Source organism: Panthera leo, chromosome D2 (genome assembly GCF_018350215.1).
Source record: "Panthera leo isolate Ple1 chromosome D2, P.leo_Ple1_pat1.1, whole genome shotgun sequence".
In the NCBI taxonomy this organism is placed as follows: domain Eukaryota; kingdom Metazoa; phylum Chordata; class Mammalia; order Carnivora; family Felidae; genus Panthera; species Panthera leo.
In genome coordinates, this window is record NC_056689.1 from 49,335,513 (window position 1) to 49,362,126 (window position 26,614).

At 36.2% G+C, this 26,614-nt stretch overlaps 1 protein-coding gene across 9 annotated transcripts in view; it reads right to left on the reverse strand.

Moving 5' to 3' along the window:
* The window catches only part of CSGALNACT2 (chondroitin sulfate N-acetylgalactosaminyltransferase 2), a 45,978-nt gene that overhangs the window by 17,598 nt on the left and 1,766 nt on the right, over nucleotides 1-26,614 (reverse strand). For 2 of the 9 annotated variants that reach the window (XM_042908631.1, XM_042908633.1), the window contains exons 2-6: nucleotides 10,165-11,100; nucleotides 7,311-7,527; nucleotides 5,864-5,965; nucleotides 2,409-2,587; nucleotides 339-433 (exon numbers count right to left, since the gene is read on the reverse strand). In XM_042908631.1, the coding sequence (XP_042764565.1) occupies nucleotides 339-433; nucleotides 2,409-2,587; nucleotides 5,864-5,965; nucleotides 7,311-7,527; nucleotides 10,165-10,825 (1,254 nt within the window). In that variant the 5' untranslated portion in view covers nucleotides 10,826-11,100. Of the gene's footprint in view, nucleotides 1-338; nucleotides 434-2,408; nucleotides 2,588-2,630; nucleotides 4,971-5,863; nucleotides 5,966-7,310; nucleotides 7,528-10,164; nucleotides 11,101-26,614 lie in introns of those variants that run through there. The other 7 variants (XM_042908635.1, XM_042908637.1, XM_042908632.1 and 4 more) reach the window with 7 other exon arrangements.

The following is a 26,614-nucleotide window of genomic DNA, read 5'->3' on the forward strand; positions in this document are numbered from 1 at the left end:
AGAGAGGGAGACACAGAAACTGAAGCAGGCTGAACCATCCAGGCATCCCTAAAATTTATTTAGTATTACTGAAAATATGTTGGCAGAAATGACTAAAATTTTCATATTCTAGAACATTGTTTTCTCTGTGTCCTAAATTTTTCTTTCCCCCTCTAGAATAGTACTTAATTCTAAAGCCATAAACGTGAAACCATCTTATCGTGGGGGGTGTAAAAGAGACAATGAAAATATGTTTATAATAACTACAGTTTTTTATGGAAACTTTCTTTTCTACTTGTGAAACAAATATAAAGGAATCTAGCAAGATCTTTGTGGCCTTTCCTGACAGTGAATCTTACCAGCTGCTGCTCCACAGGCGGTGGTACATCCTGACTGGCATAAACAATGGCAGGGTTGTAAAGACTGAACACCACAGGGTAAAACACCTTCTTACCTATAAATTAAATTATATGATTACATCACACAAAGAAGTCCTAAAATGAAAAGACTCATCAGTACTGCATTATCAACATTTTATTAAAGTCTTTCTTCAGTCATATGACTTTATCAATATTGTATTTTATCAATTTTCAGGCTACCAAACATCATGCTAGATTTGATGAAATAATGACTTAGATTTGACGAAATAATGATGACACATCAGTAGGCCAGGCTATGAAATTATAAGCTAAAATAGACTAAAGGGTGTTCTACACATTTATTCTCTTTGATTTTAGAAAGATACACAAAGGTGTTCTCTCAGCTATTCATTAGGTAAGCCATTTATTACTCATCATTTCATCTAATTAGTGGGGATAGATGTAGGTTAACCTTTGACAATCACCAAGAACTTAGAAACTTCTGTTAAAGCCATCCTTCAAAACAAATCGTAGAAACAGTAAATCCAAAGAATATTATACAGTGAACAGATATGTACAGAATTAAAATATAGAACTGCAGATGGATATGAATAAGATTTGTAAAAGCTGGGAAGAGTTAAAATTACCTGATCTAATAGCTGCTGCAGAAGCCTTTGTCATTAGTATTCAAATTGATAGCACTAAAGGGAAGCTAAAGACTAGCCCATCCTCCCCCCAATAAAGACTGGCCTCAGTCAGTTGTGATAATATGAAGTGCTCAGTAACTATCAAGTACCTGTGGCAATGTGGTAGGCTTTTTATTGCAAGATCCCAACTAGATGCTCATCTCACTTTTGTTAAAACTCACTTAGGAATGGGGAGGTCAATTCTCAGAGGCCAATCTATTTCTAGACATAAAAATATATCTTTCACGTTGAGGAAACATGTTTCCTTCTACTTCCACATTGTGAACTTCATGCTGACTGGTGTCACAAAAGTAAACCTAACCCTCATTTATTCACTAGGTTCTCAAAGAGTTCCTGACAATCATCCCTCATGAAAATAATAAGAAAGTAATAATTTTCATGATATGAACAGTTCTACAAAAAAAATTTACTATGAGATTTTTTAGTACAGAAAACTTCCTTTTCACATTTAAAATAAGATTTGGGGGTGCCCAGGGATGCCTGGGTGGCTCAGTGGGTTAAGAGTCCTTCTCACAGTTCATGAATTCAAGCCCCACATCAGGCTCTGTGGTGACAGCTCAGAGCCTGGAGCCTGCTTCAAATTCCATGTCTCCCTCTCTCTCTGCCCCTCCCCCGCTCGCACTCTGTCTTTCAAAAATAAACAAGCATTAAAAAAAAAATTTGGGGGTGCCTGGGTAGCTCAGTTGTTTGAGTGTCCAACTCTTGATTTCGGCTCAGGTCATGATCCCAGGGTCATGGATTGAGCCCTGTGTTGGGCTCCATGTGAAGCCTGCTTAAGATTCATTCTCTCTCTCTCTCTCTCTCTCTCTCTCTTCTCCGCCTCTCTCCCCTGCTCGCGTGCTTTCTCTCTCTCTCTCTCAAAAAAAAAAACAACAAAAAAAAGATTTGCTTTATAAAAATGTCATCTGCCCATACATTTTCAAAAAATATCTACAACATAGGCAAAGAATAGTAAATCATCTAAATCGTCCCCATACACACAGCAAGGACACCAAGTACCATCTGTATCTGGACCTGCACGTGTGTCTTTGTGTTGGCACCACCTGCCTGAGGCACAGTGCTACTGACTCTCACACATCTCCACATTGTCTGCTTGGCTCTTTTTCTGAGAAGCGCTGCTTCCTCCTTGTCAATTTTAAGGCCTTTGCTTATCTGGATTCAATTGTTGGCAACAGAATTTGGCCGTAAGAGAAGAAGGGTATGAACTTCAGAAGGGCAAATTTTCACTTTTCTACTTAATATTCCAGTTAAAGTATGCCTAATATACCTTTAAGAAAACATAATCAACTTGATTCCAAATGTGGGACATGCTGACACTGCGCTAAATTTCTACACTCAGTTCATCTACCAACATGTTACGCACCTGGCTCAGCATTTAACCGGCAGCTGTTAAGGAATTCGGCTGAGAAATATATATCAACATCACAGAAAAACATCAAGACCTCTCCCTTGTCCCAAGCTTGGGCACCCACATTTAGTCCTTGTCCACGATTAAATTCTTCATTCAATGGGATCAAAGTATAATTGTGAAAATTAGACTCACTAGGAGGAAAACATATACAACAAAGGATAAGTCCCATTTAAAGCTTAACAACTCTCTTCTTTCAACACAACTTACGCAATATGTTTTACACTCTAGATATTTTTTTACTTTGGTTCTACATTCATACAGGGAAAGGAAATCTTCAGCTTCACATGTATGATCATCATCAGAGACAGATACTCACTAAATGCCCATATTTGAGGCAATGTGCTGGTGGTGTGAGCTTAAAAACTGTCGAGGGGCCACTGACCTTCAGGATGTTAAAAACTTATTGGGCAGATAAGAAACATACACATGGGAAAATGGTCATTAATATTTGGTAATAAATAATGCATTCCATGTAAATGGTACATGCAAAGAGTACTCTTGCTCTAGAGTTTTTCAGATCTTTGCTCACACGTCTCCTTATCAGAGGAGTCCCCCTCACACCATATGTGAAGTTGCTCTGACTTCCCTCTCTTTCTTCAATATTTACCGCCCTGCCTGGCTTTGCTTTACTCAGGACCACCAGACATGTTTATTCGTGTGTCTTCCCACACTGGAATATAAACTCCATGAGAGCAGGGACTTTGTTTTGTTTGTTACTATGGATACAGTGCACCTCCTCAAAGAGTAGGAGATCAATAAATATTTGCTGAATGAATGAATGAATGAACAGCAGTTCTGAGAAAAAAGATTGTTTTTGTCTGAGAGTAGTTAGAGATGATGTTAGAAGCAGAATTTAACTTATGTCTTGATTAAAATCCTGAATTCAGTAGTGCGTTTAGAGGTTATTCCAATTAATTATTCTCAAAGGTAAAGAGATGAGAGTAGAAAGCATTTTAGACAACAGGGATCAGACAAATCAGATTGGAACAAAGGGATCCTAAAATGGGAACAATGAGAGAAGACCAGAAAAGGGTCAGACTGAGGAGTGAGTGCCTTCTGTGAGAAGTTAAAGGACCTGGTCAGTGTCCTTGAGGCAAGGAGGAGTTTTTCTGCCAGGGCCGTGTGGTTCTCACAATGAAGTCCCCACACCCACAGCATTAGCCTCCCTGGGAAAGTATTAGAAACCCTTCCTGGGTGGGTCTGGGCTACACCCCAGACCTCTGAATCAGATACTAGGGGTGACAATGAGCATCTGTGTCTCTCTTGAGACAGATCACTCCAGGTCGCTCTGATGTTAAAGTTGGGAGAAGTGCTGTGCTAGGGTACAGCTGGCTCAAAAAAGGGACATTTTAGGAAGATAATTCTTATAACAGTATAGAATGGGAAATGGAGAGATGGAAGCAAAGGCTCAAATAGTGTATGGCGTGGACTCCACATGCTCTGAATGCCCACAATGTCCTCCTCATGGGATACAAATCTCTCCTTTCTTTTGGGAAAACTGCTGATTACCACCTCACACTCCCAGCACCCAGCAGAGGAACTAATCATAGAACACCCCAACCACAGTAACTTCCTAGGGGCGGGGACCAGACTCAAGCTGGGCCAATCACAATACCCCCACCCCTCATGAGTGGGCAAAACTCCTTCCCTGGGCTTTTCTCAACTGGATCTGGGAGAAAGCTCTTTCCTCTCTGATGGCAAAGCTGAGAAGATGTGAGCCCAAAGCCGCCAACAGCCATATACCTCACATGTGGAAGAAGCCAATCTGCAATAGGAGAATGAAATCAACATGCAGAGAAAAACAGACAAGAAGATAACAAGAGAATTTTCATGGTATTCAAGTCTCTGGTTCCAGTCCCTAAGACATCAAAGCTGTTTTGTTTTTTTCCCCCAAATTTGGTAATAATCCCCTTAGTTTGGGAGCTATCCAAAATTCTTTCATAACATTCCCAGTTTCCTTAAGTATTCCCTAAGTTTAAGATAGGTTTCCATCATGTGCCACAGAGGAGTCTTGATTAAAGCAGGGACAACTTCAGTAATACCAATAGAAGTGCTTGGCACTTAGTAGGTGACCTGAAAATGGTAAGCAGGGAAGAAATGAAGGGAGGGGAAACCTGGGTTAGGTGGTGGCAGCAGCAAGAAAGAACAGAGAAGAGGTCCTGTGTAGTAAGCAAGAACTTATTAGAGGTAAAGAATGAGTGAAAGATGCTAGCTCTCAGACATTAAGCCCAGGGGATCATGAGAATGGTCTTAGTCCGAACTGAAAGAGGGCCATCGGGAGAAGAATAGCTAGTGTGAAGTAGGAGACAATGCTTGTTTTTTATTCATGTGCTGTGAGAGTCCCTTTGGGGTAGGGACTCCAAGTCCTTCCTCTGTGCCCGTCCTACTCCAACCACCCTAGTCAGACTCCCAAGCGGTGTACCTGGAACATAGTTGGTGGGATTCAATGAATGTTAGTTGAACGGTTCGAGAGGAATGGCCGGCCAAATCTGGACTCTTAGGGAATGGCCACAACTAGCAGAAAGGTAAAGAAGCAAGTAAAAGGATACAGAGTTGGCAGCGGACAAGACAATCAACCTAATACCTTACACGGTAATACATTTATATTTACAAAATATTTACATTTTACAAACATCAGAGGAAAGTGTCAAGAAGGAACTACTGGGTGGTTAGGCATCAAATATAAAAAAGCGATCAAAGAGGATAACAGAAAAGTTTGAATTTGGCAGCTAGGTCATAACTTCGGGCCCATAACTTAGAGATGAAAAGGCAGAAGAGCTGTAGAATTAATAATGGAGTATTAAGGAATTACAAATTCATTCATTCAAACCTCTGAGTACCTACTATGTGCCAGGTACTGTATGAGTTGCCTAATTAGAGAATTACTGTTCTATGAGGTTTAGCCAGAAAGGACAGAAACCTACTAGTAGCTGATGAGTATTATAGAGTCGGGTGGTGGTGTCTTAGTGACAGGGGAGACCTAAGCATCATCTGCAGGACAAGAAGAATGAACTTGGGGAAATGGAAGGAAAGAAAAGGTGACAAGTGAGAGAAAGCTCAGGAGATAGTATTAAAGTGAAGGGATTAGATTTAGAAAAAGGAGAAGAGTCCAACACAAGGGAAGGAAGAAGTAATAAATGGAGGCAAATAAATAGAAGGTAGGTGGGCCACAAAGTGAGAGGGCCCAGATCATGCTAGGCTATCTGTCAAGAGGGCAGGGAAGACATATTATTTAGAGTTGCGTGAGTGAATTGAGGGGTGAAATGAGGAACTTATTATCACCACCACTCATGTGCCCAGCCAACTTTTAAATAGCAGCTATTTAAAATTAACTAATTAAATATCTGAAATTCTCATTCTTCTAATGTTACATATCAAGGACTTCAATGTGGACATGGCTCACCAACCTTGTGACAGATTCTAGGATAGACTTGACTTTAGACAGTCCTTCTTTACCAAAATACACCACTGTGAGATGAATTCTCTTGTCCTGATGAATACACACATCCCTAACAGAATTGAAAAATAAAGTTCATTCAAGAAAATATATAAGGCACTACTCATTCAGAAAGCCATCACATGAAGCCTTAACAAAATGAATGAGGCATTACTCATTTAGAATGAAACTGCAGAAACTTTAAGTAAATATAAAAGCGGCAATATCGTTGAATTATTAAAGAAGTCACAGCAAACGCATAACAACATATGCACATGAATATAACCCTTTGAGGCCCATAGAAGTTGCCATATTTCAAAATCTTTTTGAAACATTTGCTTTGGTATTGCCTTCAGAAGCAAATACAAGCTATTCAAGGAAAGAAGTCTAATCAGTTCATAAACAAATAAATATTCAAGTTGTTGGTCAAGAGTTATTTTGTCTTCAGACTGGCTAATTCCAGAAATTATACCTATCATTAAGGAATAAATATTTGCCATGACTGATGTTACTTACTGTAAAGAATAATGTAGCATCTGAAAGCAATTCCAAGAATGGCAGTAAAAAATGCTTTAGGAAATCAGATCTCAAGTGAGCTATTCCAAACAGGTAAAACTCATTTGGAAGAATGATTTCTATATATTTTGCTACAGAACAGCATTAACTAATTTTTAAGTCCAATGATTTCAAAATGAGAATAAAGATGGGATTATAAAGCATTAAAACTAGCATATTAAAATATTAAAAACATGGCAAAGGTTAAATTAAAACAAAAAAGCAAACTTTCCCCAGCTAGCTACCCTAATAACATACTTACTAATTTTTTTTAACACTTTAGCATTTTAAAATATCCAAATTTAATGACAAAAAAGTTTTTAAAAATTATTAAACTCTCTGCTTCTCAAGATGGAATAACTGTCTCCCATTTTTAGTTGAATGTTTGTATTTCCGAAATTCATTTCAATTTTAAAATTCAAATTTACTCAAGGGAATCTTCTGGGGAAATAGCATTGTCCTATATCGTGACTGCGAAGGCAATTATGAGTGTATAGATTTGTCAAAACTCATGAAACTTCTACTTAAAATATGTGCGTTTTATTTATGTAATTTATACCTTAATAAAGTTATTTTTAAAGATTCAACTTGCCCTAAAGTGAATTCACACACAATTATAAAGGTCATCAAATGTAGTTTCTAATAGTTGTCACTCTCAATTTATTTCAAAGTTCAAACTGTCAATAACACACTATATTATACATGCTTAAAAAAAAAGAATAGCAAAAATTAAAATTCCCAAAGCCTACAAAATTACTCTATAATTCTAAGTAATCATACTCAATGAAGATGAATTAAGTAAATCTGCATGAAATGTGATTTTTTACAAGTGCTTAGTCAAATCATGACACCCTGAGAGTTACCTGAAGTTCTGCATAAACTGCGCAAAGGCTTCAGTTCTTTCAGCAAGTGGCACAATGATATTAATAATTGATCTAGTAATGTCAATCATCTCGCTCTTCACTTTCATGAGAGGTCCAAAAGGGCGGAAGAGGGTCACATGTCTATATTCCATAAGGTCTGCTTTCTTAAAAAAGAGTTCATACTGTGTGCCCTTATCTCTCTCGGTGCGATAATAACCTAAAGGAAAGAGTTAGGGATAAAGATGTCTCTATGTCAAAGTTTACAAATTCAATGTGAATACTGATTTTACTCAAAGATCAACAGTACAACAGTAGACTGAAGGGTTTTTAATCATTTTGTAAAAATATTTACCCCATTGTACAGTTGTAAACAATTCTTTCTTTAAAAGGAGACGTTAAAAAAAATGTTCACTGCTCTATTATTATTCAATCCATAAATATGCTTCAAGTCACAACTGCCCCTTTTTACATATAACTTTTTTTAAATAGTAGAGCCTATCAACATAGTAATCTTATGATAAAAATAAATTACTTCTAGCACTATTAAATTCTAGACTTGAGAGTCAAAACTTCTATTGCTCAGTTCGGTTCAATGAAAATAAATGGAATACCTTCGTGTCATTCATTGGTAGTACAAAGAGGGCTATGTGGTCCTGGTTTTGAGAAAGGGTTAGTCTAGTGAGGGAGACAAAAATAAGTAAAAACAATACAGTGATATATACCTTACTCTACACACACACACAAATCTCTCTCTTTCTCTCTCTCTCTGAAGAGAGTGAAGTCAAAGAAAAATTAGTACAGATTTAAACATGGTGTTGTGAGATGCCTCCAGGAGAAAAGTCTGGAAGTCTATCGGGCAATCTGATTTTTAAGTGTGACATTCAAGAGAGAGGTAAGACCTATAGATGTGTGAGTCAGCCAATATCTGGGAATAAAACAATGAACAAGATAGACCAATTCCACTCCCTCCTGAGGCTTACAGTCTAAGAGGAACTACAAATTAGGAAATGGGCAATGCCAAATACTGTGATAAGTGCTATGAGAGGAGACATGGGTAGAGGTAACAGGAGGACACAGGAAGCACTGATATCTTAGACTTGTAGGTTGGAGATGACTTCTGAGTGAAGTGACATCTAAGTTAAAGTCTGGAAGAGGACTAGGAGTTACTCAATCATTAGTAATTTATTTATTTATTTATTTATTTTTTGGCAAGAGGAGTAGCAGAGTGGAGGAAAAGTGGGGAAAAAAATATGTTCCATACAGAGAAAACTCCTGTCAGTGAAAGATTCCAAAGAGTTATAAGATAAGCAGAGGTTGTAGAATATAAAAGTGACATAGCTTCCTTTCTTTTAGGCAAATGTGAAGACATTTTGCATTTTAGTGAGTTATTTCCTCAGCGGCTTTCAATTCTGCCATAAACTACAAATATGGTGAAAAGACAAAAAACTGAGCTTGCAGAAAAATTAGAAGAGTTTTGAGAGAAACAACCCATCCAAAATTGCAGTAAGTGAGAGCAGAAAAAAAGAAGTGACTACAATGAAAAGATAGCTGCAATGCCACAGAAAAGCACAAGCCCTCCAAAGGTCTCAAGGTGCTACCATATTGTAGTATAGCAAGTACTATCCATGATGATTCAGGGTCAAAGAAACTACATACGGTATACTGTTCAAAGAATCAAGCAAAGAGAACTTTTTTTTTTTTTTTAGTTTTTTAATGTTTTTATTTTTGAGACAGAGAGAGACAGAGCATGAGCAGGGGAGGGGCAGAGAGAGAGGGAGACACAGAATCCAAAGCAGGCTCCAGGCTCCGAGATGTCAGCAGAGAGCCCGATGCGGGGCTCAAACTCACAGACTGTGAGATCATGACCTAAGCTAAAGTCGGATGCTCAACCGACTGAGCCACCCAGGCGCCCCAAGAGAACTTTTAAGAAAGATTTATATCCAAAATGGTTTTTAAGTTTGTAATTAAACATCTAGCAGGAGATATAAAGTTGGAAATGGGTAGGAATCTGTAATTATTCCTGTTTCTATCCATCAGCAAATGTCTTAAATTTATAGAAGTGTTCCTCAACTTTTGAGTCATACCCCATTTTGGTATGTATAAATGCCATCCCCTCTCTGCAGTCTGTATTAGCAAAACAGGTTATTTCTTTACTTTTCCAAAAGCCAAATATGCTTTTCAAAATTATGTATGCCTCCTTGATGTTCTGACATGTGCTTCTCTTCCTCCTAAAATACAGAATAACTACCAATCTACTAAATTAGGGTTTTTTTCTTGTCTTTACCAAATAGTTTTCAAATCATTAACCTTAGTTCATACATTTAAAAAAATACAAAAAGGAGTATCAAGACCAGATAAGAGAGGAATGCAAATACATACATGTACACACATAGCCCTAAGAGCCCTTTATCTTGACTAGTACTCTTCTACATAATCTTAGAAATATTCTATTTCCCTGGTCCTTATTCTTTTATTATGATCACAATATAACTTTTTTTTAAAAAGCCACTTCAGGACACCTGGGTGGCTCAGTTGGTTAAGCATTCAACTCTTGGTTTTGGCTCAGGTCATGATCTCAGGGTTTGTGAGACTGAGTCCCACGTCAGGCTCTGTACTGACAGAATCCCTCCTTGGGATTCTCTCTTCCTCTCTCTCTGCCCCTCCCTCCACTCGCTCCCTGTCTCTCAAAAATAAATAAATAAACTTAAAAAAAAGCCACTTCAAATTCTTGGTGGAATGAAGTAGGTAAAAAATTAAATGTTTCACTACTGTAGATAATGACTTATATTTCCAACATAGAATAATAGGATTTTGTCATACGAACAACTATGTATGAGCACATTTTTCACATTACCTTCTATGAAGTCATTTTCATTAAATATCATTTTCTCTCCAAGGGGACTGTCCTCCTCTTCCTGTTCATCATCTTCATCAGGATTATTAATAACCTCTAAGCCAGCTTCAATAACTTCTACCAATTCATCTCGCTTGTCTTTTCTAACTGGCTTTTCCTCAGGATGGCGAGTGAGACCCATTTCCAACTGGAATACTTTCATTAAGGTAAAACTTTCAAAAGGAATGACTCCATACTCACTAGGTAATTTGGCTCCTATGCTAACTTCAGCTTTGTCAATTTGGGAATGAAGAAACTCTAAAAGATCACTAGGTGTTTGTTCTTTGTTGCCTTGATAGCCTATGCCATTAGCCCCTACATTCTTTCTCTCTTGCAATGATCTCATCTTCTCACTCATTTCTTGTAATTCTTGTTTTAGTTGGGCAATTTGGCGTTTCAGACTGGTAGCCCTGGTTTGATAATGTTCTTCTTGCTCCTGTAGGAGGGCCTGGTAATACTCTTTACCATAGTTTTCCCCAATAACACCAGGAAGAGGTGCATTTCCATCAGTCTGGGGGGCGCATTCCAGAAGGTATAAAAATAATACCAAACTGCAGAGTAAAGCAAGACCCAACAGCAGCCAGTGGGTCCGGGTCTGAAGAATCAATCCTCTTCTAGGCATTCTTATTCATGTGGACTTGCCTAATGAGGTAAGTTCTTTGGTTGTTCATTCCTTTAGAAAAAGGTTATCACAAATTAAAAACAAAATCAGGATTTCCATTAAAGGTACCAAAATGAACTCTGCTATAGCTTAAAAACTTTCTTCCGTCAGCAGTGAAGGCTGCTTGCAGAAATGAAAAATAGTGCATACTTCCTGTATTGTTACCATGACATCCAGAATAAAGAAATCTGATCTACAGAATCAGATAAAATTCCATTATATGTGTGGTGATTTTTCTGAAAGAAACAGATCAGAATCAATCAGAATTTTGTTTCCTTAAACATATCAAATTGTTGGTAGTTTCAGTAAACTTAGCTATGTGACTACTATATGTAGAACACCATAAGAAGTGCTAATAACAATGTAGAATATTTAGTAAATGCTGGGAGAAAGGATTAAGAAAAATACCTTATATAACACTAAAATGCCATATGTAATACTTTTAACCAGAATGTCTACACATCCATAACCTGAATAAATCAAAGAAACATTAAAATTATGTTTAGCATAGTTATTGTTACATAGACACTAATGTTTCTAATTACTTGAAAATTATATAATTTATAACTTTATTAACATAATATTTAGATTAATACCCCATTTCCCACCTAGAGCATATCACCATTTGGGAACTGAGTTTCCATAAATTGTTTCTGTTATGTTGATAATGGCTTACTAGAGAGATATATTTTCTTCCAGTTTATTCAGTTCAAGCATTCTGTTTTATTAAATTTCAATGGATGAACTCAACCAATATTAAAGCCTTAAAATTAAGTGAGGGGTGGAGGGGAGGGACAATTCCAAAAGGTCACAGACATCTGGAAAACACATTAAGAAATATTTTTACATCCAAAGTCCTCCCATAGAGTATTTGGACATTAGATCACATAATTCTTTCCACTGTATTACACAGCAACAGATTTCCTACAAGTCTGGAAAGGTTTAGAGTCTATTTTAAAAACAACAACAACAACAACAAAAACTCAAACCACAAAACAAAACAGAACGACCATTTTAATGTTTACCTATGAGGAAAAAAATTCAGAAACAATTTATAAATTTACAAAATCACATGCTCTGTTCATACCACAACCAGTTGTGTGAGATCTGTATTTCTATTTAAACTAAAGATTCTTCATTCTATAAATAGAGAAGGTTAAATTTAGGAGACTGGAGGCAGGGGAGGTCCCTGCTGCAGAGAGAACTTTTATTTTAACAAAGTATTTGTCAAGAAGGATATGTGATACTCCAGCAGACTTTTTTTATTTTTTAATTTTTTTTTAACGTTTTATTTATTTTTGAGACAGAGAGAGACAGAGCATGAACAGGGGAGGGGCAGAGAGAGAGGGAGACACAGAATCAGAAGCAGGAACCAGACTCTGAGCCATCAGCCCAGAGCCCGATGCGGGGCTCGAACTCACGGACCGCGAGATCGTGACCTGAGCTGAAGTCGGACGTTTAACCGACTGAGCCACCCAGGCGCCCCTCCAGCAGACTTTTTATAAAGATGGTTTCTACCGGTGCGGCAGACCCTATGGAAGATCACCAGGGAACATCAGCCCTAGTCACTTTCTTAGTGAGTAGGGAAAGCCTGGATGCCTTCTGTGAAAAATGTTGCAATGTGTGTTGTGGTTTTGTTGTTGTTGTTGTATATGTGTGTATGTGTGTGGAACATATCTGTATAAAAATGTAGGATAGATTCAAACTTCTTATGGCCAGTAGACCGCAAATAATGGTAATCACCCTTAGCCATTTATTACTTACGTTAACCAAATGATAACCAAGTATCATGAAAATTTTAATTTACTACTAGGAAGTTTTACTATGATGGCATCTCTTTTATTGATTATAAATCTTATTTTAAGTGATGTAGAAAAAAACAGGAAAAAAATTTGGTATAAATAAAAGTATCTAGGGGTGCCTGGGCGACTCAGTCAGTTGAAAGTCTGACTTCAGCTCAGGTCATGACCTCACAGTTTATGAGTTCAAGCCCTGCGTCAGGCTCTGCGCAGACAACTTGGAGCCTGGAGCCTCCTTCAGATTCTGTGTCTCCCTCTCTCCGCCTCCCCCGCTTGTGCTCTCCCTCTATAATAAATAAATAAACATTAAAAAATTTATTTTAAGAAAGGTATCTAATTAAAAAATAAGGATGCAAAGCTAATATTAGTTCTAGGACTTTACCACGTCTCAAAACCATAGTTCTTAGCTTGAATGTCATTACTTAAAAGATAAAATTCAGAGGTATCTCTTTTAACTACTTATAAGTTATTACTAGCCTGCTTATTAGGGAAAAGACTAAAATTGAAAATGTAGAGCCACAATCTTACATAAGTTATTAATAAAGTTATACATATTTAACACATTCTAGGTAGTTTTGCTATAAGCATCTTTCCCACAAGCATTTTTGCTGAATAACTAATAAGGTCATAAGGCAATTTTGCTGTCAAAGATTAAAAAAATAACTGGCTGACAGTTTCTTGGTTTTATCAACTAGATGACAGCTTGGTTTCATTTCTCCATTGACCGTAGTACTCCCATTTTTATATTATATAAATCTTAGCCCCCATAATATTCTATCCAGTGGTGGAATTTTGAAACCACCCTTCCCACAGAACTTTGGAATGTCTATCAATGGACATCTGACAATATGACAAGAACAAACAACAGTGTAGAAGGATTTCACAGTACAATACAAAGCTAAGTTACAAATATGTATCCTAGTATTTGGAAACTGATGCCTCTCTTTAATGAAGGAAAAAATTTTCATGAAAAAATAAAGTGCAACGCTGAACACGGACATGAATCAACAAGCAAAAAAAAAAAAAGTATAATACTATGAAAAAAAGACTTTGAAGACAAGTGTTTAGGTACAATTCACAAAATAAAATCAGTTATTTGCACAACATTGCCATAAATCTACACACATTTTAAATATATTCAAATATTTTGTATTTTACAATACTTTTTAAAATTTTGTTATTCACTTTTCATTTTTCACTATGTCCTTTTTAATAAATGCCCCTCTTTTATTTTTCATGATTTTATCTTTTATGGTGAAGTTGCTTTATGGCCAATTAGCTATGCAGCAAAAATGCTTGTGGCAAAGATGCTGCAAAAACACCAGACATGATTTAACTAAATATAGTATACTCAAACTGTTTTGAAATGAAATTTGATTAATAGAACTAACAGCATGTAGTCGAAGTATGTCTACATTTTATTAATACGGTACCTCATAGCTTTCTTCTTTATATAGCATTGTATTTGAAACTGTGAGATGTGATCCATTACAAGGGTCACTTCTAAAGGCTTACTTTTCACTGAAATTGAACAGGAACTATCAGTGTATACCACATATAGCAGTAAGTTTTTTATTACAATTATGTATATGTATGAGATCTCCACATAAAATATATTTATAAGAGGGATGTGGTCCAAAAACCCTGGACAATACTGATTTAAAAAGTATTTTTATACATTTCCTATGCCAACTTTTGGCTAAGAACAATAAATGCAGAAATGAAAGGTTTAAATAAAGGTTCTATAAAACTATTACATGGTAGCATTAAAAAACCAAGGTCTTTCCCCCCCCTTCAAGCAAAATACAGGTTTTGAGATATCTTACATGCCTATTTACAGTTAAATCTCTTACAGTTGAAATGAAAGAAAAGTTGCTGTAATTACTTTAGAATATAAATGTTATTTGCATAGCTCTGTGGTTAAAAATAAAAGATACCAAATTAAAGTCTTACTTGCCTAGTCTGTGAAGGAAACTCTTTAGCCAAACTCTCAACTAGATTATAAAAACTTTAAATATGTTAAGTATGTTGGAGAAAACATCCATTTTTCGGCTGTTACAGCTTGACTGCCCTCATTCTATGTGTTTATATCATAAACAAGGTTCATTCATAACCCAGAGTTAATCCCAAGCAACCTTCTATGAACAAACAGCAAACAGTTAAATGTTGTGAGGAGAGAATGAGAAACTATGGAGACAGGAAAATGAGCTGTTCAAAATATGTAATACAAAATCAAAGATCTCAGGGTTAAAAAGAAACCTTAGGAGCCATCAATTCTTATTCTTTAAAAACACATTAAAGAGACTTCCTAGATGAAACAACAAGGACAGATTTACTCTTGTACTTGGGACAATAAAAAATCAACCAATAAAATCCAGAACCCGCCCCTCCCAATATAAAACAATGTTTTTCAAGATACTGAACACTGGGTAACAAAGGGCAGTGATCCTTGGAGAAACAAAAAATAAACGATTGCCCAGCTTACTGCCTTAGTTTCCAGGTCATAACACAGGGAGTCCCCTCTAAGCAGGGACCAGTTGACTTGCTGAGTTGATGAGATGGAGCCAACAGGCTGAGAAGACCAAGGCTGCTAGCATGAAAGGATACAGTACCAGAAGAGAGAGTTGCACAAAGAGAGAACTCCAGAGATCTGAGAAGGACACCCTTTGGGTATTCAGCAGAGCACTGACCAGTGCAGGCATATAAAAGAAACTAACTGAAGCTAAAAAAAAAATTAGAGGACACAGATCTCAGCATTCATACTGGGCCAGGAATAATGTGCATGTTCCCACCAGACAGACTGGAAAACCTCAAAATACATGGGACATTGGGTAGAGTACTCAAAAAGGTCTTGCCTCAGTCATGGGAAAAAACTAACTCTAGACTAAACATGGCTCTGGTCTTGCCTAACAAATCTTAAAAGCAAGACCTGAAAGGATCAAATTGTTTTCAAGTAACTGCACAACAAGCCTCAAAAATATTTATAGGAATATAAAAATATCTAGCACCCAGCAAAATAAAATTCACAATGTCTGACATCCAAACAAAAATGATCAGGCAAACACAGAAAAAAAAAATATATATATAACCCATAATGAGAATAATCAATGACTGAAAATGTTTTAGAACTGACAGATGCTACCCCAATGTTTATAGCAGCGCTACTGACAATAATCAAAGTATGGAAAGAGCCCAAAAGAGTCATCGATAGATGACTAGATAAAGAAGATGTGGTACATATATATAATGAAGTATTACTCAGCAATCAAAAAGAATGAAATCTTGCCATTTGCAACAAAGTGGATGGAACTAGAGTGTATTATGCCAAGCAAAATTAGTCAGAGAAAAACAAATATCATATGACTTAACTCATATGTGGAATTTAAGATACAAAACAGATGAACATAAGGGAAGAGAAGCAAAAATAATATAAAACAGGGTGGGGGGTACAAAACATAAGAGACACTTTTTTTTTTTAATGTTTATTTATTTTTGTGAGACAGAGAGACAGAATGTGAGGAGGGGCAGAGACACAGGGAGACACAGAATTCAAAGCAGGCTCCAAGCTCTGAGCTGTCACCACAGAGCCTGATACGGGGTTTGAACTCATGAACTACGAGATCATGACCTGAGCTGAAGTCGGAAGCTTAACCAGCTGGGCCACCCAGGTAGCCCAAACACGAGAGACTCTTACATGTAGAGAACTAACTGAGGGTTGCTGGAGGGATTTGGGGTGGCGGGATGGGCTAAATGGGCAAGGGGCATTAGGGAGGACACTTGTTGGGATGAGCACTGGGTGTTATATGTAGGGATGAATCACTGGATTCTACTCCTGAAATCATTATTGCACTATATCATAACTAATTTGGATGTAAATTAAATAAATAAATAATAATAAAAAAAATGACGGATGCCAGAATTCATAGAAAAGAACGTTAGGGAGCACCTGGGTGGCTCAGTTGGTTGAGTGTCCAACTCTATTGACAATAATAGAGTTATTATTATTACTGAGATTGACAATAATAGAGTGATTATTATTACTAAAACTCTAGTAGGTTTCAGCTCTGGTCATAATCTCCCAGTCATGGGATTGAGCCCCTGCATCAGGCTCTGTGCTGATATGAAGCCTGCTTGCAATCTGCCCCTCCCCTGCTCGTGCACAAGCTTGCTCTCTCTCTCTCTCAAAATAAATAAATAAATAAGCATTATAAAAAAGAGAAAAGGATATTAAAATGGTTGCAACTGTATTTAAAAAGATATTCATGGGGCGCCTGGGTGGCTTGGTCGGTTAAGCGTCCGACTTCGGCTCAGGTCATGATCTCATGGTCCGTGAGTTCGAGCCCCGTGTCGGGCTCTGTGCTGACAGCTCAGAGCCTGGAGCCTGTTTCAGATTCTGTGTCTCCCTCTCTCTGACCCTCCCCCGTTCATGCTCTGTCTCTCTCTGTCTCAAAAATAAATAAACGTTAAAAAAAAAATAAATAAAAAAAAAATAAAAATAAAAATAAAAAGATATATTCATGTTCAAAAAACTAAACAGAGACACAAAGGACATAAAAACATCCAAACTGAACTTTAGGAGATAAAAACTTCAATGTCTGAGATGAAAAATACATTGAATGGAATTAGTGGTAGATATTTCAGTGCAAAATATTAACAAATTGAAGACACTGTAATAGAAATTATGCAAAATACAGAAGGAAAAGAGAATGAAAAGCATGAACAGAGCACCCAGAAAGCTGTGTGACAGCTTCAAGCAGTCTAATATATATGTAATTAGAGTCTCTAAAGAAGTGAGAGGGGGGTGAGGAGAAATATTTAAAGAAATAAAACTGAAAAGTTTTCCAAATTTGATGAAAACTATTAACACAGATCCAAGAAGCTCAACGATTACCAAACACAAAAGCCATAAAGAAAACTAAAGCCAGGCACACGATAATCAAATTGCTCAAATTCTATGATAAATAGAAAATCCTGAAAGTGGCCAGAAAAAAAACACACACCACATACAAGAAACAAAGGGAGTGGAGCATTATCTTTAAAGAACTGAAAGGAAAAATATGTCAACCTACAATTCTATACACACAAAAAGTATCTGTCAAGAACAAAGGCCAGTAATTCTTTAGACATTAAAAAGCTAAAAGAATTCATCACCATCAGACCTGTACTACAAGTCCTTTAGGCAGAAGTAAAATAATACCAGATAGAAATATGAATCTATACAAAGCATGAAGAAAGTAGAAATGTTAACAACATGGATATAAGTTTCAAATTATTTAAATCCCTTTAAAATATAAAGACACAAACCACTGAATCTGACTTAGGAAGAAATAGTAAATATTAACAGACCTATGAGACCAAATTAATAATCAAAGACTACCCACAAAGAAAAGTCCAGGCCCAGATGTCTTCAATAGCGGATTCTACCAACCATTTGTAAGAATTAATACCAATTCTTCACAAACTGTTCCAAAAAATAAAACACACTTTCCAAAGCATTCTATAAGACCAGTATTACTTTGATACCAAAATCATATAAAGACATCAAAAGAAAACTAGATACCAATATTCCTTAATGATAGAGACACAAAAATCCTCATCCAAACTTTAGCACTCTGAATCCATCAACACATAAAAAGTATTATATAACATGACCAAGGGAGATTTATCACAGAAATGCAAGATTGGTTTACCATCTAAAAGTCCATTAATTTAATATACCATATCAATAAAGGACAAACCCCGCACAATCATGTCAATAGACAAAGAAAAAGCATTTGATAAAATCCTGCACCTCTGATAAAACTACTTAACAAACTAAGAATATAAGGAAACTTCCTCGACCTGATAAAGGGCAGATACAAAAAAGCTAACACACAGCTAACTTCACGTTTAATGGTGAAAGACTACATGCTTCCCTCTAAGATCAGGAATAAGACAAGGATGTCTGCTCTCATCACTTCTTTTTAACACAGTACTGGAACAGGTTCTAGCCAGGGCAGTTATGCAAGAAAATGAAATAAAATGACATCTAGATTGGAAAATATTGCACATGATATGATCTTGTATATAGAAAATCTTAAGGAATTCACTAAAAATCTATTATAATAAATAAGTTTAGTCAGTTTGCAGGATACAAGATCAATACATAAAAATCAATTGTATTTCTATATACCAGCACTGAAAATTTGAAAATGAAATTAAGAAAACAATCTGATATATACCAAAAAGAATAAAATGTTCAGGAATAATTTTAACAAGTATAAGACTTGTGTTCTGAAAACTACAAAACATTGTTGAAAGAAATTAAAGAAGATTTAAATAAATGGAAAGACACCTATGCTCATGGATGGGAAGACCTAATGTTATTAAGACAGCAATATTCTCCAAATTGATTTACAGATTCAACATGATCCTCTTCAGAATCCAGCTGACTTTACAGAAATTGACAAGCTAATTGACAAGCTAGAATTCACATAGAAATTCAAGGAGCCCAGGATAGCCAAAACAGTCTAGAGAAAGAAGAGCGAAACTGGAGGACTCACACTTCCCCATTTCAAAACTTACTTCTAGATAGAGTGGTACTAGTACAGGCATAGACATATAGATCAATAGAATTTAGGGTCCAGAAATAAACTACATTAATTGATTTCAACAAGGTGGAAAGGTAATTCAATGCAGAAAGAAGTCTTTCCAATAAATGGTGCTAGGACAACTGGATATTCACATGTAAAAGAATGAAACTGGGCTCCTACCTCACACTATATTCAAAAATTAACTCCAAGTGGGTCAGAGATCGAAATGTAAGAGTTAAAAACATAAAGCTCTTAGAAAACCTAAGTATAAATCTCTGTGGCTTTTAGGCAATGATTTGTTAGATATGACACCAAAAGAGCAAAGACAAAATAAATAAATTGGACTTCATTAAAATTAAAAACTTTTGTACTGCAAAGGATATCACTGAGAAAGTGAAAAGACAATTACAGAATGGGAGAAAATATTTGTAAATCATATACCTGATAGGGGTCTGTGTCTAGAATATGTAAATAACTCTTATCACTCGGTATCAAAAGGATAAATAACACAATGGGCAAAAGATCTAACTAGACATTTCTCTAAAAAGATTAAGAATGGCCTATAAACACATGAGAAGATGGCTCAACATTATTAGCCAATAGGGAAACACATATCAAAACTACAATGAGATAACTACTTCACATCCACTAGGATATAATTCAAAATGAATTACAGATGAATGAAAAACCCAAAACTATAAAAGTAGAAGCACAGGAGGAAATCTTTGTCACCTTAAGTTATTATGCAAAGATTTCTTTGATAAAACAGTAATAGCATAACCGAAAAACTGGACTTTGTCAAAATATGTTAATTTGTGCTCTCTGGAAGATGCTGTTAAGAGAATGAAAAGACAAGTCACTGATCTGAAGAAAATAGGTGCAAAGCATATTTCTGACAAAGGACTTGCATTCAGAATACATACTTAACCACTATCAAAATGCAGTAATAACAAAACAAACACAACTCAATTAAAACTTGGCAAAATATTTGAGCAAACACTTTATATAAGAACATGAAAAAAATGTTCAACACCCTTAGTCATTAGGGAAATGCAAATTCAAACCACGATGAGATACCATTACATAGAATGGCTAATTTTAGAATGGCTAAAATTAAAAAGACTGATGTGCTGGTGACAATGTGGAGGAACCAGAACTTTCATATACTGCTGGTAGGAATGTAAGACGGTTTTACACAGTTTCCTAACAAGTTAAACATAAGCCTATCATGATTGCGTCTTTTCATTCTTAGATATTTATCTGAGAGAAATGAAAGCATATGTTCATACAAAGATTTGTACACAAATGCTCATGGCAGCTTTATATGTAACAACCAAAAACTAGAAACAACTCAAATGTTTATCAACAAGTGAATGGATAAACAAACTGTGGTAGAGCCATACTGATACATGTATCATCACCGGTGAATCTCAGTAATTATTCTCAGTGACAGAAGCTCAACAATGAGAGTGTATATTCTATTTATATACAATTCTAGAAAATGTAAGGTAATTTGTAGTGACAGAGAGCAGATGAATCAGTGATTACTGGGACCAGGGGTGGGTTGGGGAAGTGGTAATAGTAAGCAATTATAAAAGAGCACAAGGAAACTTTTGGGAGTGACAGATACGGTCTATCATTTTGACTTGTAGTGATGATTTCACAGGTATATACATATGTTCAAATTATCAAATTGTATACTTTAAATATGCATAGTTTATCATATGTCAATTATACCTCAGTGAAGCTACTTTTTAAAAAATCAGATTTAGTTTGAGTAGTAGCATCAAAGAGGCATTTTTAAGAAACCTCCATTTTGTTCATTAAGAAGACAAGCATGAAGGTTTGCTGACTACCAGCTTGGACTTAACAAAAATAAGAGGGGCGCCTGGCTGGCTCAGTCAGTGGAGCATGCAACTCTTGGTTTCAGGGTTGTAAGTTTGAGCCCCACGTTGGGTGTAGAGATTACTTAAAAAATTAAAAATCTTAAAAAAACACAACAACAAAAAAACAAAAACAAAAATAAGCAAAACCTGCTCTCCAAAAAAAGTAGAACTCATATTACCGTCAAGGTCTCGTTACATCTTTCTATTTGCCTTATGATTCTGAGACAAAAGAAGATTGCTAAACATAGTTCATTCTGTGGCACTGATCCCTACATAACACTATGGCCTTTAAGCAATTTCTACTCAATCTTTTGATTCTATAATTTTGTAGTACTAATACATATTTCATACATAATTTCCATGATACTTACACTGTAATGTTTGCATTTAGAATAACCTATTGCCTTTTGCAAAATACAAACAATTCATTTGAATCTATTTACTTTAAAAGTTCTATTCTGGGGGTGCCTGGATGGATCAGTTGGTTAAGTGTCCAAGTCTTGGTTTTGGCTCAGGTCACAAACTCACAGTTCGTGGGTTTGAGCCCCATGCTGGGTTCTGTGCTGACAGAATGGAGCCTGCTTGGGATTTCTCTCTCTGCCCTTCCCCAGCTTGCTCTCTCGCAAAAAAATTAATTAACATAAAAATAATTAAAAATTCTCAATTCTGAAGATAAAAACAGAGAGGGAGGCGAACCATAAGAGACTCTTTAATACAGAGAACAAATTGAGGGCTGCTGGAAGCGTGTTTGTTGGATGGGGGATTGGGCTAAATGGGTGATGGGCATTAAGGAGGGTATTTGTTGGGATGAGCACTGGGTGTTATATGTAGGGGATGAATCACTAAATTCTACTCCTGAAACCATTATTACACTGTATGTTAATTTGGCTTTTAATAAAAATATTTTAAAAAGTTCTATTCTGTATAATCTTCCTGAATTTCTGTATAATGTCTTACTAAAGTCTTCAAAAACTAAATTTATAATTTTTAGTTCATTTTTTACACAACAAAAAGCCAAAACATTATTTGGAAAACATAAGCACTGTCAGAAAAAAACAAACTAAAACATTATGAAGTATAAATATTTGTAAGGGAAGGAATTAGAATCTTTTATTCCTTGAGCAATTTATGAGTTACAGTGATACACGGATTCTTTAACATGTCAATGAATAAGTGGTTTGTATTTAGAAATAAAAGTACTGATCACCAGAAGGTAGTGCTCATTCAACAAATATTTGAGTACCAGGGTGCCTGGGTGACTCAGTCGGTTAAGTGTCCAACTTCAGCTCAGGTCATGATCTCATGGTTTGTGGGTTCAAGCCCTGTGTCAGGCTCTGTGCTGACGGCTCGGAGGCTGCTCTGGATTCTGTGTGTGTGTGTGTGCCTCTCTCTCTCTCTCTCTCTCTCTCTCTCTCTCTGCCCTTCCGCTGTTAGTGTTCTGTCTAACTCAAAAATGTCTGTTAAAAATGAATGTCTGTCTCTGTCACTCAAAAATTAATAAACACGTTAAAAAAAATATTTGAGTACCTATTGTGTGTTAGGCACTGCAATGGACTGAATGTTTCTCTCAGACACTCTTATGTTGAAATCCTAACCCCCAATGTGTTACTTATAAGGGGGTAAAAGGCCTTTGGGAGGTTAACTAGAGGTCATGAGGGTACAGCCCTCTTTAATGGGATTAGTGCTCTTATAAAAGAGATCCCAAAGAGCAATTAATGTAGCCCTCTTTCTGCCATCTGAAGAAACAAGTTGGCAGTCCATAACCCAGAAGAGGGCCCTCACCAGAACTCAACTATAACTGGTACCCTGATCTCAGATTAAGAAAAATAAATTAAGCCAGTCTACAGTACTTTGTTACAGCTACCCAAACTGACTAAGACAGACACTGTATTAGGTGCTGAGAACAAATAATACCAGAATAATCATTCTGACAAGTGTTTCTGGGGAAAACTATACTCAAGGTACCCAGATTTCAGCAAAACAAATGGCAGCAATACTAATGCTATCATTACAGGTAAAACAGAAGAATGTGCCAAAAGCAGCCCATGGCACAGTAAAAACAACTCAAAAAGTCAAGTGTAATAGCTACTTAATAGCTGTGTAATCTTGGACATAATACTTAACCTATATGGCCTTCATCTATAAAATAATTTGCTTGGATGGCCAAGGTTCCTTCCAAGATGTTTCAATTCCTTTGATTAAAGATAAATTAAAAATAGACACACACACACCTTATTTTTGGAAGGACAAATATGACTTACGCCTTTTAATCCAGCAATTCACAATTCCACTTTTAAGATTTTTAAGACTTCATACTACAGAAATACTTATACTAGCATATAGTCACATGCATAAGATGTTTACTACTGCTACATATAACAGCAAAATAAAAGTAACTTAAAATCTATCAATAAGAGAGGATAAATAAACTGCAGACATTTATACAACAGAGCATTTGAAAGGAATGAGGTAGATCTAGATGTGTTGACATAGATAATACCTATAAAGTAATATCTTGTCTGCACAATAGGTTTGGGAGCCAGATGGCCTAAATTCATACATCTGCTCTATCACTTTCTAATTCTTCATTATAGATATATTCTTCAATCTCTACAAGCTTCAGTTTTCTCATCTGTTAAGTGGGAATAATTATAGAACCTACTTGCAGTGTTATTGTAACAGTCAAGTAAAACATGACAAGCAAGCATTAAGTGCTCAGTAAGTGTTGGGTGTTATTTCCCTTGTGCAAAGTTTTCTTTTGTTGCTGTTGTTAATGGAGTCAAATCTATCAGTCTTTTCCTGCATGACTTCTCGATTTTAGCTTCTGTACTGGAAATTATCCTAATATAAAACTTATTTTCTCAAATAACCATTTCTTATCATTTATTAAACAATCCATGCTCTTGTCACTAATTTGAAATTTCACTTTTATCATAAGCACAATTCCTTATACATATGGAGGTCTATTTCTGTCTCTAAACCAGGGATTAACAAACATTTCAGGTAAAGGGCCATGTAGTACCTCTGCCTTGCAGCACAAAAGCAGCCACAGAAAATGTGCAAATGAATGAGCATAGTTGTATTCCAACGGATACTGAAATGTGAACTTCCTATAATTTTCATGTCACAAAATATTCTTCTTTTAGGTTTTCCCCCCCCAAGCACTTAAAAATATAAAAGTCACCCTTATGTCACAGGTAATACTAAAATAGGTTCCTAGTCACATTTGGCAACTTGTGCTCTAAACCTTTACATTTGTATACACTCTTAGAATTTTTTTCTATTTCTAAAATTCTACAAAATAAATACACGTGAGAAAAAAGTTAAACATGATATAAGGTCATACAGTGAAACCTCTGCCTTCTATCTCAGAGGCCCAGGTCCCTTCTTCAGTTTTTGTGTATCCTTCCAAACCTATTGCCACTATTAAACATCCCAGCATAAACAGCCTTATATATACATGACCTCCCATGTATTATTTCACCCATAGGATAAATCTCTGAAAACAGGACTGCTAGGTTAAAATTCTTTAAAGTATTCATTTCAGCATGTAATTGGTCAGTTTCTATAGCCTTTCCTTGCTCAGGATAAGCCTTTCAGCATGGCTTTATCTATATCTCACCTTCCCAATCAACTTTTAAAATTATGTTAAATATTTGCTCCAGATTACAGACTTTAAACTATAACTACTCTGGTCCATTAATCCTTCCTTAGCATTCCATTATAGTTCTTAGCTTATCATTATCAATGTCTTGGAGTTAAGAAATAAGTTATACTATTTTCTTTGGTCACTGTTTCTTGAATTCCATATCTATTTTTCTTGGATTAATTTTTCACTTGATAGAGTACCTCTTGGGGTATTCCTAGTGGGTATGGGTGAAAATGACTTTATTTTGCTCCCACCTTTTTTTTTTTTTTTAATTTATTTGAGAGACAGAGAAAATGCAAGTGGGTGCGGGGAGGGTGGGGGAGGGGGGTAGAATCTCAAGCAGGCTCTGTGTTGTTAGCACAGAACCCAACATGGGGCCTGAACTCGAGAAACTGTGAGATCATGACCTGAGCCAAAATCAAAAGTTGGACACTCAACTGAGTCACCCGGGTGCTCCAATTATGCCCTCACTTTGAATGACAGGTTGGTTGGTGAGAAGTTTCTGAGTTTAAAATATGTCTCATGGACACTATTTATGTTAGATATTATATTAGATATTAGATATTATGTTAGATAACCACATCCCAAATTAGAAGTCTGATCACACATCTGATTTTCACTCCTTTATAGATAACCATATATTTCTCTTTAGAAGCTTATGAGACTGTATATTTATTTATCCATGGAAGCTCATAAATTTCATTGGAATGTATCTAGGCGTGTCTATCAACACTCGTTTAAGACACTCAGTATGTCTAGTCCATTCATAAACTCAGATACTTCTACTAAGACAAATTTCTTTGTTTCCTTCCTTTCTTTCCTTGACACAGTATTTTATTTCCATTCTACCGTAAGGTAAGAATGGGAAATCTGGCATCTATTGTCAATTGCGAGGGGAGGAGAACGGGGGAATAGGAGTTGTTAGCAAAGCCAGAAGCCCTCAACCTGTGCCACATCTTTCTACAAGCTCTCTTAAAAGATTATACTTACTGATCATCCCCACAACACAGATGAAATGGAAGGCGTGAGAAGGAAGGGCTGATTTACATTTGCTGGTACTTTGTCTCCTGATAACATTTTTCTGTTTGGCTCTGGATGACCAAGATACTGCCTGGATACTTCTACCCTCACAATCTCTGTGGTTATTTCTCCCCTTCTAATTTCTATTCCTTCCTGGAATTGCTGTTAGATGTGCATTGACTCTTTTGGATCTATTTTCCATGTCATAGCTATTTTTCCTTCTTTCTATGTTTTACTATTGTTTTCAGGGCAGCCTGTTCAATAAGCATGGTACCCTCCCAAATCTGAGCATACTAATATTAATTTTAAAGTATTCTTCTATTTCTTCTATCAATTCCATTGCTTCAGGTCTCGTTATTTGTTCAGTCTGGGGCACCTCTCACATGCCACAGATTTCTGTTGTCTGTCCCCTGATATGAATGTCTCTGATTTAAATGTTTCTGTTTCTGATATAAATGTATCAGCATCTCAGTATACATGGAAATCACTGCACTCCTACAGTAAATTCGTACTTGTAAATAACCCTAGAATTCAATTTTACATTTACACCTAGTACTTGTATAGTATGACAACAATGTTAAGTTTACTGACTTGCAATCCCATGATTCTTCAATCCATTTTTAGTCATATCCTTTTGGTGTTTCGTTTCCCCTAACAACCACCAATTTGAGTAACACTGTTCTTACCTAAGCGTTATGCAATAAGCTTCAGGGACACCAGCTCTATCTAGCAGACTTCTCTAACAGATAGTTAAATAAGTAATGACAGTCTGGGAGAAGATTGTCAGAGGTGTACAATTCAAAAAATAAATAACCGTAGGGTAA